Here is a 25,087-nt window from a genome sequence, read left to right as displayed (position 1 = left end):
TGGTACATGGGCAATGAAATAATCTGGGCAGCAAACCCCTGTGACACGAATTTACCTATACAGCAACTCTGCACACGTACCCTTGAACCTACAATAAAATTTAAAAAATATTTAAAGAAAATTCAAGTTCATTACAAAGCAAAACAGAAATAACACTACAGTTATCCACGGCAATGTAAACAAAAATCCCTGGTTACAACTAACAGTTTGGAGGTTTTTTTGTTGTTGTTATTGTTGTTTTTTCATTTAATATGGAGCATAGGCAGTGACTCTCAAAGTCAGCAGGACTTTGCATCTTAGTAATAACTCACAATGGTCAGCAAAGAAAAAAAATCAAATGCTATCGTTGCCTTACTCTATATCATAGACTGCCGGAGCATGAAGTAAGCTTCCAGAGGCTTGGCTTAGGCCAGTTTCCTAAAAGTTCATAGGAATATGGGTAGATATTTTTCAGATGTTAGGATAAGATGTTACATGCAGGAAGCAGACTCTGGTCCTTGACTCCACTATTTCAGCAAGAAATTAAATTTGACAGTGACATATTGAGCGATAGCAATGTTCAAATTATTGCATTAAAATAATGAAATAAAACAGAAAGGTTTTTGCCCTCTAAAAGCTCAGACACTAGCACAGGATGTATTTTGGAATACTCTGACTCAGCCTATATTACTAACCATTTTCAAAATGCACTGTGGGGTTGTAGAAGAATGCAGAGTCTTGGCTCACACCTGTAATCCCAGCACTTTCAGAGGCCTAGGTAGGCAGATTGCTTAAGCCTAGGAGTTTGAAACTAGTCTGGGCAACAGGGTGAAACTATGCCTCTACAAAATATGCAAATATTATCTGAAGTCACAGTCAAAATTCAAAAAAAGAGAAAAAAATACAAAAATTAGCCAGGCGTGGTGGCATGCACTTGCAGTCCCAGCTACTTGGGAGGCTGAGGTGGGAGGATCACCTGATCGGAGGAGACAGAGATTGCAATAAGCTATATGATTGCACCACAGCACTACAGCCTTGGTGACAGAGTAAGACCCTGTCAAAAAAAAAAAAAAAAAAGGCGGGGTGGGGGTGCTTTTTAGAAAATTATTTGAGGAACAGGTAGGACTTTAAAGCCTGCATGATGAGGGTACAATAGATCAATGGATGCAAAGATGCAAAAGCAACAGTTTGAGCAAATGCTGGAAGTTCATTTACCACAGTATTTTAATTTCAGATTCATAGGCTTGTATGCAAGGGGGGCTGGGGAAATCACTGCAGATGAGTTTAGAATAGCTTGTAATGCTTAATAATGGAGGGATTTTTCCTAAATGCCAGTCTGGAGAGCGCTTTGTTTGACTATGTAGAAAGCTATTATATTTGTGACTATTTTTCTTATAAAGAGCATTCATTCACACATTCGACACAATAGCACTGTATATTGTGTGTGTGTGTGTGTGTGTCCCCAAATGAAAATCAACCTAATGATATATCATTTACTCAGGAAGGATACCTTGAATTTTGAGTTCCAGTCAACAATCACCATCTGATTTTAATAAGATAAACTATCAATAATTCCAAGAAAATTAATAACTGATCTATATGAAATAAAATTTCATTGATGTTCCCATGCTGATTTTTAACAACATAACATATAAATGTATCTTGTTCATTTAGAATAGTTAGCATTTGGAAGACAAATTCCAGATGCATGTATGACCACAACTTCTTATTTCATGTTTTAATATAGATTGACTTTGTTCAAAGGACCTGTGGTAAGGATCTCATGGATCAGAGAAGTAGTGTTTCTCCCTGCACTCAAAAGCAACATTTTCATCACTTCCAGTAGCATTCAATAAAACAATTCACATGGATGTCATGACTTTGTGATTGGTTTTCAGTAGAGATGTCAAAATAATTCATTTTTGTTAATATGTGACATTAATTCTAGCACTTTAGAGTCTGTGATTAGCCAATGGAATGACTATCTAGAGAGGAAAAACCAGTTGGAGCAGTGGATGGAATCAGTGGATCAAAAAGTAGAACATCCCTTACAACCGCAGCCAGGTCTGAAAGAGAAGTTCGTCCTGCTTGACCACTTCCAGTCCATCCTGTCTGAGGCAGAAGATCACACGAGAGCCCTTCACCATCTAATTGCGAAGTCCAGGGACCTCTATGAAAAGACGGAGGATGAATCTTTCAAGGACACAGCTCAAGAGGAGCTGAAAACACAGTTTAATGATATAATGACTGTTGCCAAGGTTAGTGCTTTATATTGAAAGTAGATGCTTTATAATACATTAATATAATATATTGATTTATATTAATAATATAACGACTGTTGCCAAGGTCAGGTAAAGAAGAAACCATGGATTAAATTGTTGGAGAATTGGCTGCTCTAAAACTATTTATACATTCAGTAAATGGGTATGACATAAACATCATTTCTTACTATGGATGCCTATTCATTCTTCTCTTTCTACAATCTTGGGATTATTCTTTATTGCTTATTTTTTTCTTTCTCTGCTTTTTTAGTTAATCTATCTACTTTGCACATCAAATGTCACTGTTAAAGTTGTTTTTCTTTTGCTACACTTATATTTGTTATATTAAATGTAAGTCTATTTACCTTCAAGATTCAATCGTGTACGAAATATTGTGTTCATCTCTCATCTTAGTAAAAACAGTTTCTGTTTTCCAAAGTACAAGCTCCTTTATATAATATCAAAAATATCTTTCCAATTCTCCATATGAATCTTTCATTTCCTTCATGATTATTCTTTGGCATATTTGTAAATATTATAGAAATTAAGGGAGAGAAGTGTTGTTGTTTGCTGCTTTTTCTTTTCTTTGGTTTGCCTTGTTGGGAACTAACTCTTGTCTTCTTGACACCATGATTATTAATAGATGTGCTTGTTTATCTTCATTTTCATCTTGTTAATGATTAAGAGCTATGACTCAAGTCAAAATGACGTAAGTTTGAATTCTGGCTTTGACACTTTTGAATGTGTGACTGGCCACAATTACACATTACCTAACCTCTCTAAGCTTTAGTGTCTTTTCCTATAAAGTGATAATAATAATAGTATCTTCCTCACAGGACTGTTAGGAAGATTAAATGAGCAAATGCATTTAAAGTGCTGAACAGAATGCTGTACACCAGGCTAACAAATAATTGCTTTAATAAGAATGGTTATGATAATAATTATTAAGAGGATTGTTAGTGAGGGATGTTAGCCAACATGAATTAAGCATGATTTCCATACTAAGGTAGAAAATAGTAAACTTACAGGAAAATAGTTGCTTTCCCAAAGCCTTGACATTTAGTTAAATTTGATAGTTTCTTCTTAAGATATTAAACTCAGAGAAAATTCAAGAACAAAAATGAAATTTTCTGAGATGTATTAAGAGACCTCTATCAGGCCTGTTGTCTTACCTGAGTTCACGTTCTCAAAAGGACCACTGTTAAGGCAGTCTTTCCTTTGTTTACTAGGAAAAAATGAGGAAAGTGGAAGAGATTGTGAAAGATCATCTAATGTATTTAGATGCGGTCCACGAGTTCACAGATTGGCTCCATTCAGCAAAGGAAGAACTTCACCGGTGGTCAGATACGTCTGGAGATTCATCAGCCACCCAGAAAAAGTTATCAAAAATTAAGGTCAGGAAATGAACAGATGGTATATCTACATTGCTTCATTCCTTCTTGAGTACAACATACTTTTGATAAAGATTTTGTGGATAAGATTCTGTTATTTAAAATGTTTCCTTCCTGTTTTCTATTTGATGCCTCACTGATTCTAAACATAAACAAGAGTCATGAGAAGAATTCAAAAGACTTTACACTTACGAGCACAATGTAACATTGTCTTTACGTTTCTTTATGCAAATGTGCTTATTGCTGTAATATGACAGGCTAGGAAATGGCTAACTTGGTGGGCTGACAAAACCAGATACTATTGTTTAGCACCAGGGAAGAAAAGTTTATATAGTAACTTAGTTAAATGTATTCTAACAATAACCTGAAAATGTCATTCTGGATGTTTTGCTCTGCTTTCCTAGAGGACATCCAACAACATAATAGAAGGGAGTACTTCAGAGGACCTTGAAATTATCATCTCGTTTACTCCACACAAGGACAATTTCTAAAACAGAAATTTACCTTTCTGGGGAGTTGCAGACTCTAGTATCTTTTAGTAAATTTCTAGTTGCTTAAATATTAAATTGTAATAACTTTCCCCCGTGGAAAATAATGGATTTTAACATTAAAATGAAGCAGCAATGAAATCCTCAGTGGTTTAGTTTTAGAGGAGAAAATGTTGGGAATAAATGGTGTAATTGTGGTCAGGAATTTAAAACTCAGATTGTGTTTTGATTCCAAGATCAGAACATAAAAGTCATAAAAATTATAGCTTATGGTTGCAATTGTAACTACATTTTGCAGATCTACTTGTTTGTTTTTGTTGTCGTTGTTTTTTGAAACTGAGTCTTGCTCTGTTGCCCAGGCTGGAATGCAGTGGCGTGATCTCAGCTCACTGCAACCTCTGCCTCTTAGGTTCAAGAGATTCTCCTGCCTCAGCCTCCTGAGTAGCTGTGATTACAGGTGCCTGCCACCACATCCGGCTAACTTTTTTATTTTTTTTTAGTAGAGACGGGGTTTCACCATGTTGGCCAGGCTGGTCTGCCTGCCTTGGCCTCCCAAAGTGCTGGAATTACAAGCATAAGCCACGGTGCCCGGTCCCTGAAGATCTACTTTTAAGTGCTTTAAAAGTGTTATCTTATTTAAATCTTATGACTATGTATGTTTTAACTGAGCTAATAACATAAAACCACTTTTTAAGTCCTTTTTTTCCTGTGTGATTCTTTAAAATTCTTCTTTGATACATTTCTTAGTACTACGATAATTTATTCATCCATCCTTCCATCTATCCATCTACCCATCTATCCATTTACTCAGTCAGGCTTGTGCATTCCTAAGGAACTTGCAGTCTAGTGAGGAACAGTGATCCACAAACTGGTCTTTATAAAATAATACAAAAAATGTAGTAAGAGCTTACTGTACTATTAGAGTTCAGGCTCTGGAATCAGAGAAACCCAATGCTGCATCCTTCTTCTATTGGCTTTCTGGCCGTGTCTTTCAGCAAGTTACCTGATGTCTTCAAGCCTCCACCTCTCAATTGGTTAAAAAATGCATACATGAAAATAGTACCTGTCCGATAAAGTTGTTTTGACAACCAAATTAGATCATACACATAAGACCTGTAGCATCATGCCTGGCACATAGAACACACCCAATAAGAAAATCCAGTGGATTTGGTAAATGAGTGATTAATTGGCTGTAACATGACAAGGTGGGAAGAGTCAAGGATGATGGTCAAATCTTTACCTAGAATCCACAGGACTGTTACCACCTGAGGAAAATAATTGCATGCAGAGGAGCCTGGTGATAGTGGGGAAGACATGAGTTTTTCATTGATGATCAGATCCAATTTGAACTGCCAGGTAGTAGTAATGTCTTGGAGGCAGTTGCATATTCAAGCCTGAATTTCAGGTTAAGAAGATGGATTGAAGACATGGAGTTGAAAGTGATTAGTGTCTAATTTGTTGTTAAAGCCACTAAAATGGATAAAACCAAGACCTATGTATAGAGCAAATAGAACAATGGGCACAGAACCAAAAGCTGGGTGCTACCAATATTTAATGAGCCATAGGAGAAAATGACTTGAAAGGTAGAGAGAAAAAGGGAGGGAGGAACAAGAAGTGGACGAGTAGGAGGGTGTGATGCCACTGAGGCTCTAAGTAGAGAAGGTAGTCACCATCACAGGTACAGCAGGAGGCTGCCGTTAGGAGGAATACTGAAGAATCCCAACTAGGTTTGACAGTGAAGCTGTTGGGCAGCCAGTCTGAGAAACATTTGCACAGCAGGGAAGGTGAGAAATCAGGTTACATGGATTTAGGAGTAAATGGCAGATGAGGAAGAGGAGATAGCAGAAATGGACTACTGTTTCAAAAAGTTAATAAATAAGAGAAAGTAAAATAATTCTTTTACAAAGGCTGCTTCCTGGGTTGACAAATACTCTTTTTTATTGAGAAAGCCTTTATAAAGTGCTTCCATAAAGACAAGGAATATAGGAGAAGGAATTGGCAGAAAGAAATTGGGATGGAGAAAGTGAAGACTATCAGAAACTGCCTCTCAGAAGTTCAGGTCCAGCCTGAATGTAGGTTAGTGTGTGGGTGGTTTTAAAAACCTTGGAGGAAACACATAAAGCACCTCCTCTGTCCTTCAACACCATACCTATCACATCCACAGGAATAATCACTGAGGAAAGGCAACTCTAAAGCAAAATATATATGGGTATGAGGGCGTGAATGTTCATATGTGTGTATGTGTATATCATATGTTTAAAAATGTAAATACAAGATAAGAAAATATATGCAAAAGCCATTTCAAAACTCTTGACAATGATGATGTCCTTATTCAAATTCTGAATGGCTAGATTTCTGATTGCAAATATTGAAGTGTTCCATTTTCATGCTAAGGAAAATTGGGATAAAGCATAAGAGAGTATTTTGGGGAACTTCAAATTTGAAATTGCTCACAAAGGCAAATTATTACAAGTATTTAGGTCTGTTAGTTAGACATAGCACTGGTTAAAAAGTTATATATTTTTTCTTCATCAAATAACTACTGTACACACTAATAAACAGGGATGGTTTTTAGAATCCTGTTGCTGAGAAAAGGTTGAATATGCATATCATGCTGTGTGTAAGGATTTTCATATCATTGTAATTTAGACTACTGCACAACTGAATACTAAATGCTTTCAAATGATCTATATTAAAATATGGCTCTATTGTATATAATTGTGAACAGATATATTTATTTCAAGTTAATTTAATGAGACGCAAACTATATTATATAGACTAGTTAAGACATACTTTATGTTTAACATAATTTATTAAGCATGCTTCATACTTAACATTCCAATGTTTCTTTACTGCTAATTGGTCATTGATTTTCTTCTTGAACTTTTTTGTGCCTAATTATCTTTTATTTCTATTTAATCCAGTGGTAAAGTCATAACTTAGTAATAATATTAACAAAATCCTGCCTTTAGCAATACATATTAAATATATAAACGTCAGATGATTATTTCACCGAGAAAAATTATAGTAAGAGAATCTATTCTCAGAGAGAAATGCTGCAATTATATCAATTTAACAATGCAATTTAATTTTATCTTGTTGTCCTTTAGAGTATTTGTGTGCTTTAAGATCAAGCTAAATTGTTAACTTGGCTATTGCTAAACTGTTAAATTTCTAGTGACTTTTTTAAGGTAAAAAAATACTAATAAATGTACTCAGTCTAGAGGTTACTTTAAACTTTTGAGTAAGTCAGTCTATGAATGCATTATTCATTTTATATGCTACAAAAATGTGTACTTAGTATTGAAGTATTTGGAATTGAGTAGGGCTCATTCTTTTGCTGTGATGAGTCTGCTTGATTCCTAGTAGAATGGAAGTGTGATTTAAGCCACCACCCTGTGGAAGAAGATGAATTGAGGACAGAGACCTTGAGCAGAACACAGTTCTGCCACAATCTTTATTTACTTGAGCATTCACTTTGAGGGAAATCTGGCTTTGATCATTTGTCACTAAACATTTTCACGTGTGCAAATAATGCCTGATTTCAGGGTCTCTGTTTAGTCTATTTCAGGATATTGAGGATTCTTGGGATTTTTTTTGCCATAAGCCTTAGGCGCTAATGATGACAACTCCTGCTATTATAATTTAAGAGTGGGCAGATGAATTGATTCTGGGTCCTTGTGGCACACTGGTTAAAACTGCCTAGCAGGACAGGGTCCCCCTGTGTACACAGTTGAAAACTTGCAGTCCAAGTGACTCACAGGCTCTTCAGTTACCATGGTGATATTCCATTACAGGAGCTGATAGATTCCAGAGAGATTGGTGCAAGCCGTCTCAGCAGAGTGGAGTCGCTGGCTCCTGAAGTGAAACAGAACACAACTGCCAGTGGGTGTGAGCTCATGCACACGGAGATGCAGGCCCTGCGTGCCGACTGGAAGCAGTGGGAAGACAGTGTATTCCAAACGCAGAGCTGTTTGGAGAACCTGGTCAGCCAGATGGCCCTTTCGGAGCAGGAATTCTCAGGCCAAGTGGCTCAACTGGAGCAGGCCCTGGAAGAGTTCAGTGCCCTTCTGAAAACCTGGGCTCAGCAGTTAACCCTCCTGGAAGGCAAGAACACGGATGAGGAGATAGTGGAATGCTGGCACAAAGGACAAGTAAGTTGGCTTCCTGTTTTCTATTGGTGGTTATGTTTTAAAAAATGTTTTGACTTTCATCATTCCTAACAAAAAAAAAAAACTTGCTAACTAAAAACACGCAACATGCACACTTGGAAGAAGTATTTATCTCATTAAATAAGCGAAGTCTGATTCGTTTCCTTTTGTCATATATCAAACTTTTGTAAAAATAAAGATTTGGGTTATTATTTGCAGTAGGAAACATTGTTAGTGGAGACATTTTACTTTCATTCCTATGGTGTAACAGTTTGTAATACTGTATTCAGCCATTCAGTCTGAAAAATGGCCTGTGGGCAGGGGCATAAATAGACAGAGAGTCATAGCTGTTTTCTTGCCAGTTAACTATTTCATACAACTAAATGATTGAATTTATAGCCTTAAAAGACTCACTTGGTAATCTCCTACAGCACAGCGCATAGCTTTTGCCCCGATTAGCTCTCCTCTGTGTGGTTTTGACAGCTGTTCTTGAATTAGCCTGTTAACAGAAATCTACGTCACACTCCCTGGTCACCTTCCCGAGACTTTTTTTTTTTTTTTTTTTTGAAACTAATGGCAGCTTCTTTAGAATGTGAGAAAGGGAAGACTACGAGGGAGACCGAAGAAAGAGCAAAAGCTTAACCTCTTCTTCGTTTCTTTCACTGTTAAACAGTATCTTTGAAAGCCTTTTCAATATTTCCAGTTTATAATGCCCTGATTCATGGATGTCCTTAAAAGGAAGTTTAGTAAACTTCTCTGCTCCTATTTATATTACAACACTTTCAAAATAGCTCCTGCCAGTAAGAAAGTCATGTAGTATTTCCAGCAGTGTCTGGTTTTAAATCAAGTATTTGAAACAAATGCAGCATGCCATAAAATAAAGCTTTCTACCTCTTTATGCTACTTTATTTATAATGTTTTTAGGTTTGGGGGTTTGTTTTTGTTATTCTGTTGCATTTCCTGTCCTTTAGATTTATGTACCAGAATAAAGCATAGAAATCAGTTCTGTCACACAGGGTCAAAGAAGTTGATAATTGCTCTACATGGTATAATATGAAAAAATCAGTTACACTGTTTTGGTTCCTTTTTCTTTCCCTTTCTTTCTATTCCAGTAATATGAGTGAAATTTTTAAAAAGGAAAGTTTTGGTTGTGCCTAGATTACATTACTGTTGTGTTATTGTTATTTTTTACGTTGATATTATTAGTGAAAATAATAGTTGAGGCCTATAAAAATACACATGAGAATGCAGTAGTAAATATGGGTTTTCAGTTGTATTAAATAGTTCAAATATGACAGCCCTCTGTCTGGAAGTATGTCTGCTTCCAGATTTGACTCCAGAGTCAATGCTTTCGATGACAATACTACATTGCTTCGCAATATTCATATTTTCTTTTTTACTTCTAATAATGGCATTTTATCTAAAAGTGGAGATATTTATATCACAATGAATATGTAAGAAAATGTTAACAAAATAGTAGATAATGCTAGAGTTCTTAGGGCATTGTTTTGCTTTTAGGGAAGACTTGTCATTGTTGATGATCACAATGAGAATTGAAGTATTTATTTTCAGCAATTAGATGACAATCCTCAGGAAATTCTTTAAAACATAAAAACAGATGATCTATAAACTATATAATATAATATTGCAAAAAGAATTCTATTCACTATCTTTGCAAAACTCATTTATCTTAATATCCATTGGGATATTAACATTGGAAATAATTTTCTTAAGCTGTATAAGGTGAAAAAATGCATTCTAGAACTTAACAGAATCAGAAATATATAAGCTGATATTTATATAATGACTCCACTGACATACTTTAATTTAGGATGAAGTTACAGAAATGTTTTAAATGTAATAGTTTGGTAAAAAACTTTTCACTTTTAATGTCATCCCATTCATAAGTAACTGACTTGAATCTCCAGTATTTTTATGTTTTTGTTGAATGCTAAGTTTCTTACAATGTTCTTACAATGTTCTGTCTTAAGTAAAAGGTTCCATATGGTGTAAAATAGTTGGTCCTAGTTTAGTGTTTGGAATTTCAGAGAGAAATTGTTTAGTTGTTGATGAATTTTTGTAAATAAAAATGTCTTAGACTCCTCCAGCCCAGACACCGAGTTAAATAAAGAATTGACAAACCAAGAGAACGTCATTCCTGCTCTTATAATCACAGCCTAGGTGGGGAGATACACAAGTATGAAGCCAATGTGGATACTCCTTGTGATGAATGTCTGCAAGGTCCTGGGTATCCTGAGATGAGAAGCCCGAAGAGGTGGGAAGGAGGGCAGGGGATACTTAAAGGAGTTGTTATTCGAGCTGAGTCTTGAGGTATAATTAAAATGTGACCTGACAGATGAGATAGAGGAACAGCATCAAGATGCAGGATCATTGAGGAATCAGAAAACACAAGAGAGGAACCTAGAGAGGAGGAATCAGATTAGGAGGATGTAGTGCCAGCCCAAAAAGAAATAATGAATATGTAAGTGGGTCTGTGAAAGTCAACGTGCAGAGGCAAAGAGGGGAATGATAAAAGGAGCTAAGACACAGAATAAGCTAGCCTGGATATCTCTTGCATAGAGTGAGAAAGGAAACAAAGGGAGAGGCCCAGATGATGCTTAATCTTCTGATTGACATCAGCGGGGGACAGTGGTGCCATTTACCAGAACTAGGAATGAAGCACAGGGCTGGTTTGTTGAGGGATGTGGTTTCTCTACAAATCTGGGCCATCTCTTGACAAATATCGGACAATAATGGTCACAGCAACAGCTATTTGAGTAGTTACTCATCTTTTTGCCCCTCCTCCTTAATTTATTTTGTTTTTTTGCTTCAGTGCTACTGTTATCCACACAGTATTTACATATTCGGGAGTCATTCTCCTGCTGATTTTATGAATTAGACACTTAGTGTGCTAGGAACTGTGCTAAGTATTTGACATTCATGATTTCATTTGCTGCTTGTGACAACCCTATGAGAGAAACACTCTGATTGCAAAGCACCTTGTGTAACTCAGTTGACCATGGCCTCGATTTCAGAGGTGTACTTTTCAAGCCCTAAGGCTTTATTTTGGATTGGTTATACACAGTAATGTAGCTATTCACGTGTCTCCCTCATCTATTAAATTGTGAGCTCTTCAAGAACAAGAATCTTACTTTTATTCGTGGGGGGACAAGGGGTCCCAGAATCCAGCAAAATGCTTGGCACACAGTAGACATTTAGCAAGTATTTGATGACTTTATGAATGAAACTGTGAAATAAATGAATTGCTATTTAAGCCAGATTCACGGATTATAAGAAATTTTTAATGTAAACGTTAACTGTATAAACTACATAAAATCAATTGAAACAGGATTCAGTTTTGGAGATATATATATACATATATATATATACATATATACATACATATATATACATATATATATATACATATATATATATACATATATATATATATTTTTTTTTAAGACGGAGTTTTGTTCTGTCCCCCAGGCTGGAGTGCAATGGCACGATCTCAGCTCACTGCGACCTCCACCTCTCAGGTTCTAGGGATTCTCCTGCCTCAGCCTCCCACGTAGCTAGGATTACAGGCGCCCGCCACCACATCTGGCTAATTTTTGTATTTTCAGTAGAGATGGGGTTCACCATGTTGGTCAGGCTGGTCTCGAACTCCTGACCTCAGGTGATCCACCCTCACCCTCCTCGGCCTCCTAAAGTGCTGGAATTCCAGGCGTGAGCCACCATGCCTGGCCCTTAATATATATATTTAATCCAAAATAAGTGTTGCTTTTCTTTAAAATGATTTCTTTTCACCTTTAAACAATATACATATCTCCTGATGGCCTAGTCCGACTATTTGTAGACAGTGTAGGCTATTTTCTCTTTTCTTTTTCTTGTCTTATTTTTAAGTCATTTGACCACTTAATCACTTAACTACTTTGCAATATTTGATGCTAGAGTGTCTATCCATGGCAAGAAAAAAGGGACAATGAAAGCCAGGTGCTATTACTTGTCAGAGGAATCCTGAAAATGGGCTTCATTTCTTCATTGAATCAACTATGTTGGTTCCTCTCTCACTAATAATTTATAATATGATTGATGTGTGTATAGTATGAAGATATGGAGATCACCCAATGTAGGTGCTCACTTCTTTGTCTCATTATTTCTGAACAGGAGATACTGGATGCTTTGCAAAAAGCAGAGCCTAAAACAGAGGATCTCAAGTCTCAGCTGAATGAACTTTGTCGATTTTCCAGAGACCTGAGTGCCTACAGTGGAAAAGTTTCTGGCTTGATTAAAGAGTATAATTGGTGAGCATGAACCGTATTGGTGTTCAAGATATTTTTATACAAATTAGAAGCTAGAGGTTTATTTTAAGGTGTAATTTCAAAATAATATTAATTCAGCATTAAATATATTACTAAATGAGGTAAGTGCACATTCTAAGAACTGCTGATTCTATCAAACATGATTTTTCATCAACTTTATCACTTTTTCCTGCCATTAAATTTTTGCATCACCTTTTCAGTCTTTGTTTGCAAGCATCCAAGGGCTGCCAAAATAAGGAACAGATTTTACAGCAAAGATTCCGAAAGGCCTTCAGGGATTTCCAGCAGTGGTTGGTTAATGCAAAAATCACTACCGCCAAGTGTTTTGATATACCGCAAAATATAAGTGAAGTTTCAACTAGTCTTCAGAAAATACAGGTAAGGGTGTTATCAATTAATTCTAGTAGCAGTGCTGATGTGAATTAAAGTTACCTCTAAATCAAGGGTCCCCAACTCCTGGGCCGCGGACTGGTACAGGTCCCTGGCCTGTTAGGAACCAGGCCACACAGCAGGAGGTGAGCAGCAGGCTAGTGAGCATTACTGCTTGAGCTCTGCCTCCTGTCAGATCAGCGGTAGCATTAGATTCTCATAGGAGCCTGAAACCCATTGTGAACTGTGCACACAAAGGAACTAGGCTGTGTGCTCCTTCTAAGAATCTAACTAATGCCTGATGATCTGAGGTAGAACAGTTTCATCCCGAAACCATCCCCCCTGCCCCACCCCGTCTGTGGAAAAATTATCTTCCCTGAAACCACTCCCTGGTGCGAAAAAGGTTGGGGACTGCTTCTCTAGATCTTTTCAGAAGCGCATCACATATAAAAGTTTTGCGTAAGAAATTCAAATTTCAAATAAATCCCTACTTCAAACAATTGATTCTGTATATGAAGAGGAACCAGTTCATTTATATAAATGCACACTATGTTTATATATTAATAGTGATCCAGGAAATAATAAAATGTTTTTTCTATGTGACAAGCATTGTCCCTGAGCACTCTAAGTGGATTTTCTCATTTAATTCTCACAACAACCATTTCAGGGATGTAAATTTATTACTGTCAGTGTACAATAGGGTAAAAGCGTCAGTGAAGTCACAGAGCTGGTGTGTTAAGATAGCCAGAGCTGCGGTTATATTTTATGTTTATTCATTTGGGTTTATTTTTCTAGTCTTTTTTTTACCTAACTGTAACTTCATGGTGCCAATTCACATACCACCTTCATTCAATAGCAGCACTTTTTAAGCACAGTTATTGAAATTGCCTTTCGTACCTGTATGTCCGCTCATTTCACATAGCAGCAGTTCTGAGTGATAGGTTATGAAATTTGAGTTTCTTTCAGGGGGCACAGGTATGCAGAACACTGTGTGTAAGCACTCGTGCTTGAAGTGTCTCTAGTAGCAGCAGGCTCTGAAACAGTATGGTTCATATATTTTTAAATTCTTGGTTAATAACTTAATATAACAGGACAACTCTGCCTGTGAAAATTTGCTCCATTTAAAATTCTTACACACCTGTAATCCAAGCACTTTGGGAGGCCGTGGTGGGCGGATCACTTGAGATCAGGAGTTTGAGACCAGCCTGGCCAACATGGAGAAACCCTGTCTCTACTAATCAAATACAAAAATTAGCAAAGCGTGGTGGCGGGCGCCCGTAATCCTATCTACTTGGGAGGCTGAGACAAGAGAATCGCCTAAACCCAGGAGGCAGAGATTGCAGTGAGCCAAGATCGCATCATGGCACTCCAGCCTGGGCTATAGAGTGAGACTCTGTCTCAAAAAATAAAATAAAGTAAAGTAAAATAAAATAAAATATAAAATAAAATAAAAAATAAAATGTAAAATTCTTCCCGTTTTGCTTCAGGCTGGTGGGTAGAACTGCAGAAACTCAATCACCTATTTTTCTATGTTGGAGAAACACAGTGCTATTTTTCTTTTCTTTTTCTTTTTTTTTTTTTTTTTTTGAGAAAAGTTTTTACTCAGTCACCCAGGCTGGAGTCCAGTGGCCCTATCTTGGTTCACTGCAAACTCTGCCTCCCACGTTCAAGCAGTCCTCCTGCCTCAGCCTCCTGAGTATCTGGGATTACAGACATGCGTCAACACGCCCAGCTAACTTTTGTATTTTTGGTAGAGGCAGGCTTTCACCATGTTGCTCAGGCTGGTCTCGAAGCCCCAGGCTCAGCTGATCTGCCCGCCTCGGCCTCCCAAAGTGCTGGGATTACAGGCGTGAGCCACTGCGCATGGCTAGTACTATTTTAGAGGACAGCCTTTGGCCTTTTCTCTGACCCTCCCACCGCAGCATGCCTCCATGAACAGGGATGGCCATCCATGAAGACAAATGTCCTGGCAAAGTTTCTTTAATAAAAATCTACAACAGAACATCTGTGCTTCTGTTTCTTGTCAGAATAAATAACTTTGAGCTTGTGCTTTCAATTTCTTCTTTGGCACTTGAAAATATTGAGAATTGACTGTAGAATACAGGATCTACCCATTTTTCTAGAGGAAGACTGTTCTTTGAGATCCAGCCACATGAAGGGAAAAGTACATACCGTAGCTACACTTTATTCAACTACATTTTGGCACTATGTCATTGGCTTGTCCTCATAAGGACAACCCTATGAAACACTCTCGTTATTTTTTTATATAAGCTGCTACTAAGAATGTAATCTGCTCTATTTAATAGCATTTATTTGAATAAGATTCCCCACGGAAATTCATCTCCTGTCGTTTCCTAGGGAGAATTGTGCTTCTGCTGAGCAGATGGTGTGTTTTTATCCACTGGGCTCTGCGAGTCTTGTCCCTGGTTGTGTTTACTCTTTTACTTTGGTAGCTGGGATCCTCAGAGCCAAAATCACAATCCAGCTCCACCAGCTATATGGAACTACAAGGCATTTGTTTTGTAAACGAGTCTTAGCGAGAGTTTATTTTATTTTACAACTCTTATTTTCCCTTGGTCTTCATTTCTTCTCCTGATTATTTTCATCAAATTTTTAATATTTTATGAAATAGCTCACCAACTTTTTGAGACAAGTCAGAATTTAGATTAGCGAATAAAGTAGTTTGCAACTTGACTATTAAAGGATGACCTGGGTCATTTAACGTATACAATAAAAAGAGCTTATTTTCTTTTCTTTGACTTTATTAAGTAATAATAGAAGGTGGTTGTGGTGGCTCACGCCTGTCATCCCATCACTTTGGGAGGCCGAGGCGGGCAGATCACGAGGTCAGGAGATCAAGACCATCCTGGCCAACATGGTGAAACCCTGTCTCTATTAAAAATACAAAAAAAAGTCTGGGTGTGGCAGCACACACCTGTAGTCCCAGCTACTCAGGAGGCTGAGGCAGGAGAATTGCTTGAACCCAGAAGACGGAGGCTGCAGTGAGCCGAGATCGCGCTACTGCACTCCAGCCTGGGCAACAGAGCGAGACTCCATCTCAAAAAAAAAAAAAAAAGAAAAGAAAAAATAGAAACAACACACAATATTTTTATTATGGCTAATTCTATATTTTCTTTTATAGGAGTTTTTGTCAGAAAGCGAAAATGGACAGCACAAACTAAACGTGATGGTGTCTAAAGGGGAACTTCTGAGTGCCCTGCTGACCAAAGAGAAAGCGAAAGGGATCCAGGCCAAAGTTGCAGCTGCAAAAGAAGATTGGAAAAATTTTCATTCAAATCTCCACCAAAAAGAATCTGCTCTAGAGGTATATACAGCCAACCACATGGAAATATTCTGTGTTATTTGTTATTGTTGTTGTTAGTGAAACCACAGTTTCTTTATATCAAAGCCCCCTTGTCAGTGATTTTGGTCACCCCTCTCTGAACATAGGCAGACAACGGGCTAACAGTAAGGAATAGCCCAATGCTAGAAGTGGGAGCCTCCCTGAAGAATTAAGTAGCTTCCTGCGCGTTAGGGTCTATTGTCACCGACTTGGCCTTGCACTCTCCCAGCAGGAACAGCCAGTTTTACATTTCAGCAGAACACTTAGCGTTTCATGTGAACTGCCTCAATCCTGGAAGGTGGTCCAGGAGAATGAACAGGAATATCCATATAAGCCACAAAATGTTGCAGATGAGAGTGTATATTATAACTAATGCAAATACCAGGTAGTAGGTTTTTAGGCGTTAAGTATGCAGAAACAATGTTTATATAATTTTGTTTTCTCCACACACAATAGAAGATGAATCTATTATAACCATAAAATAATTAGTGCCACAATATAATTATTTTTTTCCTTCTGAGATTATCTATTTTATGTATCGACTCTTCTTTCAGAGGAAAATTTAGAGGCATAGAGGGTATCTTTTCCTTTTAAAACACTTTTTGGCAGAATAAATTCTTCATTTGCTTGTGATCATTATTAATGAAGGTTGGAAAAAGATAACATAGAGAAATAATATTCAGTAAGAGAAAATGTGTATTTCCTCAATTCTTTCCTGATCCAAGACTATTGATCTCTCTTCTGTAATGGTGACTGTTTTTTTCATGGCCAGCATCCTCCATTTAACGGAGTGATCACCATTGTGCCTAGAAATGTTTCCTTAATCATTCAGGGATCATTAATGCTATGTGGGCTGAGCTCTGAAGCATCAGCTGTTGAGTGTAGCATATTTAGCGTTGATTATAAGGTTATCTAGTTCAAGAGATGCCCAAGAGTAGGTGAGTAGGTCATGAATTGCCTGTTTTCTTAATCTGCTGTTCCCCTCAGAATAGGTATCTATCTATCTGTTTTATTTGATTCTTTCCTTTCCTTTTTCCCCTTCCTTTCTCTTCCTTTCCTTTCCTTTCCTTTCCTTTCCTTTCCTTTCCTTTCCTTTCCTTTCCTTTCCTGTCCTGTCCTGTCCTGTCCTGTCCTGTCCTGTCCTGTCCTTTCTTATCCTTTCCTTTCCCTCCCCTCCCCTCTCCTCCCCTCCCCTCTCCTCCCCTCCCCTCTCCTCCCCTCCCCTCTCCTCCCCTCCCCTCTCCTCCCCTCTCCTCCCCTCTCCTCCCCTCCCCTCCCCTCTCCTCCCCTCCCCCACCCCCTCCCCCTTCCTCTCCCGCCCTCTCTCCTCCCCTCCCATTCCCCTCCCCTCTCGTCTCCTTTCTTTTTAGAACCTAAATTCCTGATCACGGTCCCCCATTTGCCCTGTTTTGTGGTGTGTTAGTTCATTCTCATGATGCTATAAGGACACACCAAGACTGGGTAATTTATAAAGGAGAGAGGTTTAATTGACTCACAATCCTGCAGGGCTAGGGAGGCCTCAGGAAATTTACAATCATGGCAGAAGAGGAAGCAAATACGTCCTTCTTCACATGGTGGCAGGAAGGAGAAGTATGAGCAAAAGCGGGAAAAGCCCATTATAAAACCATCAGATGTCATGAGAACTCACTATCATGAGAACAGCAGCATGGGGGTAACCACCCCCACCATTCAATTACCTCCCATTAGGTCCCTCCCAAGGCACATGGGGATTATGGGAACTACAATTCAAGATGAGATTTGGGTGGGGACACAGCCAAACCATATCCAGTGGCCCCATGAGACTCCAGTAACAGGAAGATGGAAACACCTTGAATTTATGAATTTAATTATTCAACAAATATTTGTTGAGCGTCTTCTATTTGTGAAGGACTAGTCTAGGCTCTGGGGCTATAGCAGAGAATAAAAGAGAACCAAGTCCCTGCCTTCATGCAACCTAAATTTTGGTAGAATACTCCAGAAGTTATTTTGGTATTTTACATTTGTGAGATACTAACTTTTCAAAGGATTCTTACAGCTAACCCATATCCCTCAGAGGTGAGTAAGGCAGATGTGATTTTCCCCATATTGTAGACATCCCAGACCAGATACAGGTGGAACCTTGAGCTATTCTCTCATAAGTTTCATTAGCTCTTGCCACTTAGATTTTTCAGCTAACCTTTATGTACTCCTGTACTACCTAAAGTACTGGTTGTTTTTACAGCCTTTAGTTGACTCACAGGGTAACATAAATAACAAATTCACATTCCTATCCACCTACCACTTTATAAGTAAGAGACAGTAGATGCAGACACCTTTGCTAAAGTTAAACAGTACCATATAAAACTTTATCAAACACATTTTACACCTAGGGTACTACATAGTAACTGTGAAAGTATTATGACATTCTTATGTGATAAGCACATAACATTAGTTAGTATTTCTTATCACTTTATAAAGCAGAATAAATTATTTATTAACAACATAAGCACGTCAACTACATGGATATGCTACTTCTCGTACCCTCATTAATGAAAATCAACCAAATGTTGACTAACATTTCTTTACATTCCTGTAAGGTACTGTGGTGTGTCTCAGGAAGTGTCAGACCCAGGCCCTCCCCTCATGGAGCTTGCAGTCTATTTTTGGAGACAAGGCACGCCTGCGTCAGATGAAAATTCACAATCCAACCTAGTCTATGACGAAGTATATAGGCATGGTATAGACAACAAATGCTCTGGAAATTGAGAAATGGGTGTGATCTTAGAAGTGGGCCGGAGAGTTAGGGGGGAAAAATTCTATTTTCAAAAGGAGAACCCTAAAAAGTTCTTAAAGGATATTCAAAAATTGTATTTGTGCCAAGGTAAAAGATGGAATGTTTCAGACTTTGGAGTGGGCTTGGGTTTTTTTGTGGATTTTTTTTTTTTGAGACAGAGTCACTCTCTGTCACCCAGGCTGGAGTGCAGTGGCATGATCTCAGTTCACTGCAACCTCTGCCTCCTGGGTTCAAGCAATTCTCCTGCCTCAGCCTCCTGAGTAGCTGAGATTACAGGCACATCCCACCATCGCTGGCTAATTTTTTGTATTTTAGTAGAGATGGGGTCTCATCATGTTGCCCAGGCTGGTCTTGAACTCCTGAGCTCAAGCTATCTGCCCACCTCAGCCACCCAAAGTGCTGAGATTACAGGCGTGAGCCACTGCACCCAGCGTGGGTGGACTTTGAATGCCAAGTGAAGGACCTTGGACTTGCTATTAAAATATTTTCTTGTCCTGGACACTGTCTAAAACCTTGCAGAATCTAAAGATCCAAATGAAGGACTTTGAAGTAAGTGCTGAGCCTATCCAGGACTGGCTGAGTAAAACTGAGAAGATGGTCCATGAAAGCAGCAATCGCCTCTATGATCTGCCAGCAAAGAGGAGGGAGCAGCAGAAGCTCCAGGTGATGAGCCTGCCTCCCCATAGCCCCATCTGACCTAGTCTTTGTCCGTCATCTGTCGACCTTACAGATGCATGCTCAGCACCCTTGAGTTAGACTGTGCTGCCGTGAGGTGTAGTGTGTTCTTTCCCCATTTCTGGCGGATTTTATGTTTTCTGACTTTCCTTGGAAGTATGATTTGTTTCCTTCCGTGATTTGTGCTCCATGGTGTGTAGATTGGAGATAATAAAGCCTCCAGGGTACACAGACTGCCTGCCAGTGTTGATTTCCATGTTCTCTGGGCCAAAGCTTCGTCCGCGATGTGCTTTTCCCCAGCCTCTGAATAGTAACTTGCTTGTGCTTTTCAGTCTGTCCTTGAGGAAATACACTGCTACGAGCCTCAGCTCAACAGGCTGAAAGAGAAAGCTCAGCAGCTGTGGGAAGGACAAGCTGCCAGCAAGAGCTTTAGGCACAGAGTGTCGCAGCTATCTTCTCAGTATCTAGCGCTAAGCAATTTAACAAAGGTAACGCCTGGCACGTGCTGTGTGTGAGTGTGATACTGATGTCGCAAAATCGGAGTTGCAGCAGGTTCTGCAGGGTGTGCGTTGCATCCTGACCTGCCCACGGTGTGGGTCTCCAGGTCAGCAGTAAGGGGCGTGTGTGCTGTTTCCTCAGCCTTGCAATCTGAGTTCATCATTGTTGTTGCATCAGCTTGATGTGGCTCTCTGAAAAGGCAGAAGGAGGTTTCAAAGATTGAAGAGACTTCCAGTCTTCATTATTGCACAATATATTCCTTTTAATACTGAAATGACATGTTTCCCAGGGCTTTGATTTGGAAGACTCAAATCATAAACATAAAGCAAAGCTCAGAGTTTTTGTTCTAAATAATCCCAGATTAAATTACTTTAGAAAAACATGGATTCTAAACAGTTTAAATTTTATTAGATTAAATATAATGATATTTTTAAAAAATTCATCTGAATCTTTGCATTCATTATATAGTAGTCAAGGATGTGTTGATTGAGAGTTTCAGTTCAGATTCTAGAGCAGAGCTCAAAATTGGCAATGGTTCAGACAACTGATTAAATCTCTTTTCAAATAGCTTAGAAGAAAATAAATGGAATCCTGCTACAACCTCATTTAGAGCATTCAGCCGGTATAACGTAGACCCATTTTGAACTGTGTGGTGCAGGCCTATCTTGAGCTTTATGTGGCTTATAACCTTTGTTTCCTATATTTTTAAATTTCAGGTGTTAGAATTAGGGACCCTGGTATAATTTAGTCTTTAATTTGGCCTCATCTGTTCTGTAAGTATGGATTTACAGAGGGTCTGCTCATTTGGGTCTTCAGTACACCTCACTGAGGCAGTCACACTAGCTTAGGTCTGGGAGTAAATAGTCTATGTTTACACCCATTTTTATTCTGATTGTTATTTTGGGTGTCTTTATAAAATCTGGCACGTATCTAAGTTAAGATAAGGAATGAATCATCTTAGAATGAATGAAGAACATCTTTCCATTCCTTTGTATTTACTTAGATACCAAAAGTAATCGATATATGAATGTTTTGAGAGCTGTAGATTATTCTTGTAAAGTCTTCACTGTGTTAAATATGACCTATAATTAATAAGCAAAACCACATGTATGGTCCCATGTTTTAAAATTTACAGATATTACAAAAATCTCAGATTATTATTTTTTTAGAACCCTGGCTACAATGTAGGTCATGTGGGTTGTTGTGTCAGGTGAGCCCAATGTGATATGTGAAAGCTAGAAACTACTTTGACCAGTCTCCCAAACATGGCATTAGGGAGAAATTTTACTGATTTAAAATAATTGTGATAGTCATAAAGAATTGGAGAGGCATAAAATTGTAGCTTTTTTTTTTTTTTTTGCTTTTGACCTAGTTATTCTAATAGTTTTATGATTTAGAAAGATCTTTGACATATGTCATAGATTTAGGCCAGACTTGCCTCATATCTGTGCAGCGTATGAAGCCATGACTGATTGCCGTTGTTTCAAACAAACCGTTAGCTTTACAATTTGTCTCTGTGGAATGGACAGCTCGAAAACCATTTCTGTCATTTCCAGGAGAAAGTGTCAAGACTGGATAGAATCGTTGCAGAACACAATCAGTTCTCTCTTGGGATTAAAGAATTACAAGACTGGATGACAGATGCCATTCACATGCTGGATTCGTACTGCCACCCGACGTCTGACAAAAGTGTGCTGGACAGCAGGACGCTCAAGCTCGAGGTGTGCATCTTTACATAGAAATATCTCCAACCTGCAGAATTTGTTTTTGTCAAAATTTCCCATTTCCATCCACCTGGAGTGGTGATGTCACATTCTCTCCATGAGAAATCTCAGATGCTTTGTGAGTGCAATGCTGTCTGCCTTGGGTGGACATGCCAGAGAATTCCTGAATCATCCGACCTCGGATGTTTTCCAAAAAATAAAATAAAATAAAGTCCGAATGTGATTACTTGTGTGATCACTTGTTAAGAGGCTAGTTTTAAATGAGATTACAGACATATTCATTATGGGAAAATATTTTGAGGAAACATTTTATAGGGCAAAACATTTTCCATCTTTTTCGACTCACTTGTCTTCCTGTATTTAGCCAATTCTCCTCCCATCCCAAGATATGAGTTCAGTTTTGCATTTGCGATGAAAATAATGGATCTGCATTCATTTGTATACTGGGTGCCTTCTAGGAGACTGGCAGTCTGTCTTGACACCGAGGAATCAAAGGTGAATAACGCAGTCTTTTTCCTCAAGGATTTTACTGTCTGAGGTTGGAGGTCGAAATACAGAAGACAATAATCACAGATGCAGATGTACTTACGGTGTGATAGACATACACAGGAGTGGAACCGTGCAGGAGGGATGGGGTTGCAAGTTGGGACAGGTTTCTTAGGAAGTGTGATAGGTAAACCAAGTTGTGTGGGGTTTAATTTTTTTTTTTTAATAAAATTAAGACAGAGTCTTGCCTTCTTGCCTAGGCTGGTCTTGAACTCCTGAATTCAAGCAATCTTCTTGCCTTGGCCTTCCAAAGTACTGGGATTACAGGTGTGAGCCAGTGCACCCTGCTATAAACCAAGTTTTTGTTTTGTTTTGTTTTAGACGGAGTTTTGCTCTTGTTGCCCAGGCTGGAGTGCAACGGTGTGATCTCAGCTCACCGCAACCTCTGCCTCCCGGGATCAAGCGATTCTCTTGCCTCAGCCTCCCAAGTAGCTGGGATTACAGGCATGCACCACCATGCCCAGCTAATTTTGTATTTTTAGTAGAGACGGGGTTTCTCCATGTTGGTCAGTCTGGTCTCGAACTCCCGACCTCAAGTGACCTGCCACCTCGGCCTCCCAAAGTGCTGGGATTACAGGGTGAGCCACTGCGCCCAGCCAAAACCAAGTTTTTAAGAATGATAGGGAGAATTATTTTGGCAAAGATAACTGGGTGGAGACTTGGGAATGGTGGCAGAGAGGGGAAAAGTGTGAGGAAAAGCCAGAGGAAAGAACAGCGTAGTGAATGAGAAATTGCTACCAGTTGCTTATTGCCACAGCAGAAACTGGTGGCAATGGGTGGCTGAAGCTGAGGCTTTGGAAGTTGGCAAGAACCACATTATAGAGAGAGATGAAGCTTTGTCTTTTAGGTGACATTATCAGTTTTACAACTTGGAATTAAAACTTCCTTCTGGCTGGGTGCAGTGGCTCACACTTATAATCCCAGCACTTTGGGAGGCTGAAGTGGGAGGATTGCTTGAGCCCAGGAGTTCAATACCAGGCTGGGCATCGACCTCACCTTTACAAAGAAAAAAAAAAAAAAAAGAACATTTCAATTAGCTGGCCATGGTGGCATGTGCTTGTAGTCCCAGCTACCAGGGAGGCTGAGCTGGAAGGATCACTTGATCCCAGGGGTTCGAGGCTGCAGTGAGCTATGATTACACCACTGCACCGAAGCCTGGGAGAGAAAGATAGACTCTGTCTCTAAAAAAACAGAAGAAGAAACTTCCTTCTCACATAGAAAAAGAATAGTGCTTACGAAGAACATGAAATATATAATCTATTTCTATGGGTTTTTTTGTTGTAGAGACCATAACATTTATAAGCTCTTCATCCTATAACCTTTGAGAAATCATGAATTCTACTGTACTATATTTTTCCCTTGTTAAAACCAGTAAAGTAAAACTTCATTGGAAGGAAGGGATTATTCAGAGAAGACTGGAGACCTTCAACACCAAGGCCACTTAGTAAAAACCAGCGGGTAGCTGGTGACTGGCACTCACCAGCAAGCCACTTCCCCACCCTCTGTCTCAGCCGACTGGGAGATCCAGGGCTGGACACAATTGCATATTATTCTGTGATCTTTAGGAGCTCTGCAATATTTAAAGCCAGAAATGTTAAACGTACAAATGACAAAGGACTTCTGTATTTGTTTTCACAGGCTCTATTATCAGTCAAACAGGAAAAAGAGATTCAGATGAAAATGATAGTGACCAGGGGAGAATCTGTCCTTCAGAATACGTCTCCAGAAGGCATTCCCACTATTCAGCAGCAGCTGCAGAGCGTGAAGGATATGTGGGCATCCCTTTTGTCTGCAGGGATTCGTTGTAAAAGGTGAGGGAAACTACAGCCAAGCACTGGGGAAGCTATTACTAAAAGATCAATATAATACTACTGAACAGACCATTCCTGTGGCCAGCTTCCCTTCCCTTCCCTTCCCTTCCCTTTCCTTCCTTCCTTCCCTCCCTCCCTCCCTCCTTCCCTCCCTCCCTCCCTCCCTCCTTCCTTCCTTCCTTCCTTCCTTCCTTCCTTCCTTCCTTCCTCCCTCCCTCCTTCCCTCCCTCACTCCCTTTCCTTTCTTCCCCCACTTTTCTCTTGATTCCTCTTTCTTTTTTCTTATTAGAACAAAAGAAACTGGCAGATGTAATCTCACATTTAGATTGACCTGAATACTGTGCCAGCATGTTAATATAGCTAAAAATGCATGCTTCTTTTCGTTGTTGTTGCTAACATAAAAATACAAAAAAAAAAGATTCATAACATAAAAATATAGGGATTAAAACCAAGTAGCAGACTTGGGAGGTAAACCCAGGAAATACAAATAGAAGAGTAGGAAAGAAATGGCAGGCGGAGGCGGGGGCAGTAAGTAAAGGGTGTTTTCTTAGCCCGTTCTCACTCTGCTATGAAGACATTCATGAGATTGGGTAATTTATAAAGGAAAGAGGTTCAATTGACTCCCAATTCCTCATGGCTAGGGAGGCCTCAGGAAACTTACAGTCGTGGCGGAAGGGGAAGCAAACACATCCTTCTTCGCATGGCAGCAAGAGAGACAAGTGCTGAGCAAAGGGGAGGAAAGCCCCTTATAAA

At 39.0% G+C, this 25,087-nt stretch overlaps 1 protein-coding gene across 10 annotated transcripts in view; it reads left to right on the top strand.

The window, feature by feature from the left end:
* Nucleotides 1-25,087, top strand: part of SYNE1 (spectrin repeat containing nuclear envelope protein 1) — a 528,347-nt gene that overhangs the window by 248,099 nt on the left and 255,161 nt on the right. For all 10 annotated transcript variants that reach the window (XM_063632191.1, XM_063632173.1, XM_055267440.2 and 7 more), the window contains 10 exons: nt 1,928-2,237; nt 3,470-3,634; nt 7,917-8,273; nt 12,441-12,577; nt 12,796-12,973; nt 16,107-16,289; nt 19,600-19,743; nt 20,088-20,243; nt 21,810-21,974; nt 24,162-24,334. In XM_063632191.1, coding sequence (XP_063488261.1) covers nt 1,928-2,237; nt 3,470-3,634; nt 7,917-8,273; nt 12,441-12,577; nt 12,796-12,973; nt 16,107-16,289; nt 19,600-19,743; nt 20,088-20,243; nt 21,810-21,974; nt 24,162-24,334 — 1,968 coding nt within the window. The remainder of the gene's footprint in view (nt 1-1,927; nt 2,238-3,469; nt 3,635-7,916; nt 8,274-12,440; nt 12,578-12,795; nt 12,974-16,106; nt 16,290-19,599; nt 19,744-20,087; nt 20,244-21,809; nt 21,975-24,161; nt 24,335-25,087) is intronic.

The sequence above is a fragment of the Symphalangus syndactylus genome, chromosome 2, assembly GCF_028878055.3.
Source record: "Symphalangus syndactylus isolate Jambi chromosome 2, NHGRI_mSymSyn1-v2.1_pri, whole genome shotgun sequence".
NCBI lineage: Eukaryota > Metazoa > Chordata > Mammalia > Primates > Hylobatidae > Symphalangus > Symphalangus syndactylus.
The sequence above is the reverse complement of the archived record's forward strand: the minus strand, read 5'-3'. Positions and strand labels throughout refer to the sequence as shown.